This window comes from Erpetoichthys calabaricus, chromosome 4, assembly GCF_900747795.2.
Source record: "Erpetoichthys calabaricus chromosome 4, fErpCal1.3, whole genome shotgun sequence".
Classification (NCBI taxonomy): domain Eukaryota; kingdom Metazoa; phylum Chordata; class Cladistia; order Polypteriformes; family Polypteridae; genus Erpetoichthys; species Erpetoichthys calabaricus.
The window spans coordinates 244871664-244880796 of NC_041397.2; the positions used below are offsets into that span (position 1 = coordinate 244871664).

A 9133-nucleotide genomic window follows, 5' to 3' on the forward strand; every position below is an offset into this window, starting at 1 on the left:
TAGACTCATTGCAAGTTATCGCAAACGCTTGATTGCAGATATTGCTGCTAAGGGTGGCCCAACCAGTTATTAGGTTCAGGGGGCAATTACTTTTTCACACAGGGCCATGTAGGTTTGGATTTTTTTTTCTCCCTAAATAATAAAAACCACCATTTACAAACTGCATTTTGTGTTTACTTGTGTTATATTTGACTAATGGTTAAATGTGTTTGATGATCAGAAACATTTTGTGTGACAAACATGCAAAAGAATAAGAAATCAGGAAGGGGGCAAATAGTTTTTCACACCACTGTATTTATATTATTTTGTCTGAAATATTCCTCTGTAATCTTGCATTAGCACATACTGTAGATATGTTGTTCTGAGGATAGATAATCTGTTAAGGCATATATTGGAAGTCAAAAATACAACCATAACACTTTTACAGGAGTGGTTTTTAATAGAATAAGAAAATATAAATTATTCAACTCAAACTTTAAATGCTTATAAAGTACCAGCTTTCAATAGTGAGCATTCATTATTACTTCCTTGTTTATTGAGGCTGAAAGTTAAAATAAAATTCCACTTGGGTCATTGCAATGGCTCCACTGTAACCACAATGTTACTGTCCCCCCTGTCACTGTCCCTACCTCCAAGGTCCAGTGAAAAGACTTGGCAGACTGGTGCAAGAAAAGCAAGCTTATCACGTTTGAAGCAGTTGGGATCCTGTACCTGATATAAAGACCAGGAAGTTCAGAATCTGTCATGATGACCAGACACTGTAAGGGTAATGGTGTCAATAGCTGCTAGATGATACTATGGTGGAGTAGTCTCAAGACTTTGTACACCTGTCCATAATCCTTGACAAAGTATCAGTGAGTGGGTTTTGATTTCCCTACTTTACAGCATCACTTTGATCAACCCTCCCCTTTGTGTAAATATTTATTTTTTTGAATTCTTTAGCACTTGATTCTGGTTTTGACCTACCACTTGGTTTGTACTTGTCGGGAGTATTAAGTATATCTCAAAAAATAGTCTTTGAATCTAGTGGTGTGAGTGCCAATGGTCTTGGACTATCTGCCGGAACATAGTTGTGAGAAAAGTGGCCATGCAGGATGGCTGAGGTCAATAAAGTAGGACAGGAAAATAAAAGGTTTACTTTGAAAAAAAAAATAAACAATTCATTGTTCTTACCTGTAACTTTTTTCAGTATATCTAAAGAGGGCTCTTCTAAATTATCAATATGTTTCTTAATAAATATCTCAAAGGTGGCATAATTGACGAATCCTGGAAGCTCTTTACCCCTGTATCTTTTAATGCTTGATTCTATTTCATTCCAAAGGTTGTTTCCCACTAGAAAAAAAACCAAAACAATTAATACACTTTAAAATGATACACCAGGTTAACTAAGATGATTTATGGCACTTTAACAATAATAAACTGCAATTTACGAATGATGGTTTAATCTGTTGCTGCATCTGAATATAAATTGCTTTTGGGTTGCGCACAAACTATAACAAACTTGATTTTTAAAACCTATTTATTATACATACATAGGGAAATGTAAGATACAGATATGATAAATTATACACAAGCTACAAAAATGACAGAGGTAATCCCAACATTATCACCACAATGAAAAGCATTTATTCACCTTCCCTGACTTATCAGCACAGGATAGAATTCAGTGAAAGAGCAGACCACTAGGACATATGTGGCTACTAAAAACCACCACTAGATTTAAAGAGAATTTTCAAGTAAGTCCTTAGTGAGGAATGCTTTTCCATGCTAATACCCGGCCGGCACATTACTTTTGCATGAACAGACTTTCTCAAAGTCAATGTCAAAATGAACTTTATTGTCATCTCAACCATATACAAGTATACAGATAGACGAAATTGCGAAGCTCAGGGTCCACAGTGTAACAACATGACGTGCAAATAATAAATTAAAAATAGAATTAAAATTTAAAATTAAAACACAAACAAGACAAGACATTGTGCAAAGACAAGACAAAGATGTAGCAGCAATATTGACGTGTAGTAAGTAATATGAACATTGATGCAATGTATGGTATTTGCAATCTAGACACATAAATATAGTAAGTCTAGATATAGTCTAGATACATAATATAGATATGTAATTTAAGAAATAAATAATAGATATAGATAATACAGAAATTATCAGTGTATGATAATAGTTGTTTAAGACATGTGTAAACAATGACAGGTCAGAATGTTTCAAAGCAGAAGGATATGAAGAGTATCAAAATACTTAAAGGCCAGTATGAGATTTTCAGTTCTTTTCTACATGTCTACTTGCACACTCGTCTTTGCAGGAAAGTGGCTTGCTTGTATAAAAGTTCTGTTTTTAGAGGTGGTTGAGGTCGTGTGGAAGATCCCAGGTGGCAGCCTGGTGTTAAGGAGTCTGACAACCTGAGGGTAAAAACTCTCCTGCAGCCTGGCAGATCTGGCTCTGATGCTGCAGTATCTTCTCTTGGATGGCAGAAGTGTGAAAAGTCCATGTTTGGGGTGTTTCGTTCTGAAGTGTTTCAACCATTTGAGCTTATTAAATAATATTTGTAGCCGGTATATATTGTAAGGCAATTGATCCTTTTGTTTCAGAAGACCAGTACTGCTCTGGGGAAGAACATTTGACTACTGAAAGAAATTAATATTGTGATAAGCCCTAGAAAGAACAAAGTGACATGCTAGATTTTCCTGGTAAGCCCACAAAGTCGTACAGCCCCTGCCAGGATCCCACCTGCTAATGTTATTCCAGCAACAAGAGGTGTCGCCAAAACAACAAACTTGTGAGATCCTGGGGATCTGTCTTTACCCTAATCACGCTGGCTGTTCTAAGATAGAGTTGATATTGTTGGGTTTTCTAATGGTGTTAGGATGCCAGACACCAACTTTAAACTTGATTGGTTGAAGGTGAATGACAAACAATGAGAAACCTGACAATATCCGAGCAGACTTCTCCTGTTCTTCTTCTTTGTTGGTTTCTGTCTCATAATTTTCTGCTCTTCTTCAACTCCCTTCTCTGTCTTTCTCTCAAGACCATGTTCTGTATACCCCTTCTGTGCTTTGCACTATAATTAATCTTATTTGTAGCAAATTGAATTAACTCATTTTTATATTGAACTTCTAATGTGTTCAGATCTAGTCACCTGCCTCACCATTTATGTTATGTGCCTCTCTATGTGAAAATGGTCAATCAGTTAAGTGTGAATTAAATTTGCTTATGTAGTGTTGTAGTACAGTATGTGTGCCTTAAAGAGAGATGTAAGATAGCATTAAAACATAGAGTGCAATATTACAGTGAGACACATCTGTATGCTAGCAACAGTTTAATAAACTGCTCAACTGATTGCAGGTGTTCTGTGAATCTTGACTTCTTTACACTTGGTACTTGATTTTCCATTGTCATGTGCACAAGCTTGGGAGATAGCTAAAGGGCTCTGATGATGCTAATTTTCCTGCCAGGGTTGGCACTGATGTCTGTTGCATTCTCTCTTCCTCAGTCTGCACAATGGATGATTGACAGCCTTTCCATCACTGACATCACTTCCATTGTCCACCCTTCTAGACCATCCCCTTCTTGCCTGGAACCCATATGATCTCAAACCCCCCACTACCGCTGTCAGTTCTTTGTTTAGACTTGTGTCTGAAAAAACTATTTAATTTGTTTATTTGCTTTACATTATATAGGGTCATGGCTGTGCCCCAAATCTTTTTCAGTGTCACTTCTCTTCTTTTATACCGTATATTTTAGTCTTTTGTGATTTCAAGTGAAATAGAATTTTAAATATTTCACAGTCTCATTAGTTGTCACTGCCCCCTCACATCCTGCTTCATTTTCCTCACAATTTCTAATCTGCATCCAGTATTTCATTCTAAATGGCTAAGATTAACACCAGTCATATTTAATTGTGTGTATGAGGCACACAGCACAAAACACCCTTCTAAAAAAAAAACAGTTCTAGAAGTGTTACACAGGCTTAGAGCAAACAAAAAGCAAATGACAGGAGCCAGCACCTTAAGTAAAAACTTGTATACAATTTATACACAAACACAGTCTGACATAGAGAGTCACGATCACATTGAGTGTTCTGTATGTTATGCTGTTAGGAAAGCAACTCTCAAAGGCAAAGCAAAAATATTTTTAAAGTCTTCACAGTTACACTTCTTCATTTTTATTCCATTAACAATTTATGAAGTTCCATTTTTTCTGCAGATGTGCAGGGGAGATTTTATATGAGAATTATAAGAGAGTTTATGCCAACATGAATGTACCACATACTGTTCATTTGAAATTACTGTGATAGAATATGAAAATTATGCATATAAGCTGTATATTTAGAACATCCATCCATCCATTGTCCAACCCGCTGAATCTGAACACAGGGTCACGGGGGTCTGCTGGAGCCAATCCCAGCCAACACAGGGCACAAGGCAGGAACCAATCCTGGGCAGGGTGCCAACCCACCGCAGGACACACACAAACACTCCCACACACCAAGCACACACTAGGGCCAATTTAGAATCGCCAATCCACCTAACCTGCATGTCTTTGGAATGTGGGAGGAAACCGGAGCGCCCGGAGGAAACCCACGCAGACACGGGGAGAACATGCAAACTCCACGCAGGGAGGACCTGGGAATCGAACCCAGGTCCCCAGGTCTCCCAACGGCGAGGCAGCAGCGCTAGCCACTGTGCCACCGTGCCGCCCTATTTAAAACATTGTTTTTAAAAATTAATGAATTTCCAGTATCTATTGATGGGATAATTGTTTAATTCAGTGTGCTTTTTAATCTGTATATATAAAAGTCAATGTATGTGTGTGTGTGTGTGTGTGTGTGTATGTATGTTCCAGCATCATTTCCGATCGGCTGGAGCAATTTTCACGAAATTTGGTACACATGTTTCTCATTGGTCGACTAAAAATACTGTAGGGAGAAATCAGTCCTAACCCACCCCCCTTCTGGGTAGGGTGGGGGGTGATCTTGTGGTCTTGTATGCATGTTATCATCAAGTTGACACTCGGAACGACCACCAGAGGGCGAACAGGAGGTGACTGCCAGCATTCTTTGTTTGAGCACCACAGCACCCCTGTTACTTTTGAAATTAAACAGAGTTGATAACATACATACAAGACCACAAGACAATCACATTAGTGAGTCTTCATTGTTTGTTAATTTATTTTAATTTTGAAAGCTTTTTTTATTATTATTTTCTTCCTGGGCAACACTGGGTATTTCAGCTGGTTATAAATTAAATTAAGCCAGGAATGTTATTATTCCCCCCCAAGTACATATCTACACATTTTATCATTTTATTTTGCACAAAAACCCATTTGAAAAATAAATTACTCACATTTGAAATATTTTGTGTCCAGAAGATATTTCCAGCCTACAAACATTTCTCGTACTGTAGTGATAACCCTGCTTTATTCATTTTCAACTGTTTCTTCTCCTTTGATAATATTTGAAATGACATCATAATACTCCTGGAGTTTCTAGAAGAGGAAAAAAATGCATAATTACAGTTACAATTTGAATGTTATGCTAATAGCTTTTTAATTCCATTTTACATTTCTGTAATTATTTTACAGTATGCACAGTACATCTGTAACAACATTGTAATAAATGCCTACACTTAATACATAGTATTACCTATATACAGGTTTCCAAGGTGATACAGACAATAGAGATGCTTGTTATTCATACAGTGTATATTTTCTGTACTAGTATTATCGTTTCCTTCATTTATAAATCCATAGTGTAAAAACCAAGAAAAGATGTGGATACAAACTATTATGATATAAAAATACTGCTGAAAATCCTTCACATGAAGGCGAATGGCACACAGAGAGCAGATCATTCCCCCACATGATAGCTGGCAGTATCCCTCTGAGCTAATCCCGATCAGGACTCCCATAGGGAGTTGGGAGTCCAGAAATGCAGCCCTGTCGGGTCTTTGGGGACCACCAGAGGAAGCTGGTCCTGGTTTTGGGTGGTGGTTTCAACACAACCTGTAAATGTTCTGGCTGACCTGGACAGGAGACCAGGACTGCTTTAAAGGGAAGCCTGCTGCCTCACTTGAATTGAGTTAGAGTTGGGAGGGAGAGAGGAGGAAGAATAATTGTTGAATTTATTTGTTTGTTTTTGTGGCTGATTACTGGAGGATTGTGAAGAGGTAAGAATAAAAATCCTTTAATTTAGTACTTTACAGTACTGTACTGGTGCCTCCTTGTGGTCACAACCCACACTTCCTAACTGAAAGGGACAGCTGACATCAAATTAAAATAAATCTCTCTATTATATAAAAAAATCTTGGGACGAGATGAGACATGACTTTGTGCCAAGAGATTTAACCACAGCCAGGGCCAGAAAAAGACAAAGAGTAGATGACAAAGTAGAACGTAGTAAAGAATTCAAAAACATTGGCATGATACACATGCAGAGCAGGTTAGAGATAATGGAAGTAGGAAAATTCGAAAGTCTCAAATAAATGATAGTAATGATCTCATTAGCGCAAACAAATGGAAATTATTACTCAATGAAATAACGGAAAACAGAGAAAACAGATCAAATATATTGTTCGAATTTAAAATTTAAGTCGGAAACTTGTACATCGTCTAATTCGTGTTGACATTAGGGAAAAGTAGTGTTTCTTCCCAATTAAGAGGCGTATCCAAGAGAATTAAAAGATTTGTTGTTTGGTGAAAGTGAACTCCACATACACTGTCGTGCTTGGGTCACAGAGTTGCACAGATACACAGGAGATTTTAGAGACAGAAAAATTATTCAAACAAACATAAGTATCTTTCAGGAGTGAATTGAGCTCCATATGTGGTCGGAGGGGACAGTTCCGTCTCTCAATTAAAAGAATAGAAAATCTTCCTCTTCATAGGGGCGCACCTCGGGAGTGACACCAAGCTCTACCCATGGATCCAAGACTACTGTCAAACCTGTTACCTTCATAATCATCACCAGGACTATAGGGACAGAAAATGAGAAATGAGGTATCAGAAGTACTTACTTCAACTAAAAAAGGAAGTTTCTGTTCATTTGTATCTGGAACAGACTTCCCATACTGTTTTAGTTCCACAGCAGTATTGTGCAGTTTGACTTCTGTTCTCCTTTGAAGTGTAGGAAGAGATTGCTACAAAAAATATTTCCAGTAAGCTACATAACAGTAATATATTTTAAAAATACACTGAAAGTACATTTTGACAATACTTCAGAGCTTTATCGCACAAAATAATGTTATACAGGAGGTGACAAGGATTCTGTAATACTCTTCCCTCTGTTGAAGGTTATTTTACACAGAAGCTGGGAGCAGAACTGATGTGTTTATCTTGCTTGAAGTAACAAGTGTGACTGTTTTGTATCAATGAATTGAAAGGTCACTGTATGAGACTGCAGAGATTTCAGATTAACTAAATGTCAATCGTGCGGAAGGAATTTGAAGGAATTCCTTTGAAGGAATTTACCAGCGCTACAGAGGAATCAATAATATGCTAAAATTGTAACTTGCAAATGGTTTGAAACTACAATTTGTATTTATCATTAATCAGAATCCAAGAAATGTGTAAAAGATTTCAAATTACAAGTAAATTTACTTTTACTGTCACAGATGTTTATCAGTACTACTTTTTTATGGGTGACATCTTTGTCTGACAGCAGTTTCAGGTGCTAAAAAAATATCAGAAAATGCATGTCCATCTAATGAAAGTACAATACACAATATATGAACTCAACATTAAATCCAACAGCAACAAATTACTATATGCAGGTTATTACATATTACTTACATATTACATAAACCAAAGTGAGAACTCGTAGAACTACATTTACACTCCATATTCTGCAAGTCCTTAAAACAAAGTTACATTTGTTGTAGTTGTTGGCTGGATTGTGTCATGCATGCTCGTCTGCTGATCACTCTTTTCGGGCTCATCAGCTGGTGTGTAATACCGCTTCTGGTCGAGAGGGGGCACTGACGCTAACATTCTCCTCTTTTGTTCCCACAGCAGCACAGAGAAAATGCCTGGTGAAGGCAATTGACTCTGCCCCGTCCAGTCCACGAGCTATAAATCCTGCTGTTGATGGGAGGAGGTGTTTAAACTTGCACCAAACCCAACACAGGATGGAGTTCCTTCCTTATAACTTTGCAGTTACCTAGCCTGATGGCAATCGTCGTTTGAAACCTTTCAGCTGGCATACATAAGGCCCTAATTTTTGTTTGCGTTAAAAGTAATATTTTGTTTGGAATTAAACGGGGACGACTGGGTTGGCACCCCAACAGTTTTCAGTGGCAACTTGCAGTTCATTCTCTCAACTGCAATTATTATGGGAGAGGAATCAAAACATATGACTGTCAAGAGTGATTGCTTTAAAAAAACAAACTAGAAGGACAAAAACAGTACTTCTACCTGTCTTCCATTTGAATTGTGATGACTAGTATCCACACTTATTGTTCACTAAGCAGTGATGCCTATTAGATGACTGGACTACAGCTAATTACTTATCAGACAAAGCCCATGTCATATACGTGACTTCTAGTTGTTGAGTATATCAAACATGCCGACTCCAGTTGCCGATCTCATAACTGGATCATGTCAATTTACAAAACTGAAAATTGTTGGGCATGCCACATTTAATGTCTGCATGCTGACCTTCCAGCACAGTTGTACTTGCCCCTTTTTGTGACTGCCAATGGAGTGCTGCCTGATGGAGCCGGTGCTGCACAAAGGCTTAACAGCTATGGTAACTTCATCTGCAATCTCAGCCCACTTTTTTCTTTTTTCTATTCAGTTTTGGTACGTAAAACACGTGACATCAGATAGACAAGGTTGTCTTCTATTTATGAAGTCCAAAGCCCCTTCTTTCCTTATTGCTCGTCGCTACATTACATGTATTGAACTTCTGGGTAAGCATCTGTCAGCTGTCATGGAACCCCAGAGTTGTTTTGACTGGCACATACTGCATAAACTGCTCTAGTGTAGGTTTTTTGTAGCATTTGTTAGGTTCCGACTCACTGCATACCCATAAGAACCATGACGATTTATAAAATAAATAAATGGATGTTAAGTAAATACACGCTTAGTCAAACATTTATAGAAATATGATATGTTTAAGGGTTTA

The 9133-nt window shown here is 37.6% G+C and overlaps 1 protein-coding gene across 1 annotated transcript in view; it reads right to left on the minus strand.

The window, feature by feature from the left end:
- The window catches only part of LOC114650728 (interferon-induced GTP-binding protein Mx-like), a 74352-nt gene that overhangs the window by 20225 nt on the left and 44994 nt on the right, over positions 1-9133 (minus strand). Inside the window, 3 exon segments of the mRNA XM_028800537.2 lie at positions 1174-1332; positions 5358-5499; positions 7026-7148. Coding sequence (XP_028656370.2) covers positions 1174-1332; positions 5358-5499; positions 7026-7148 — 424 coding nt within the window.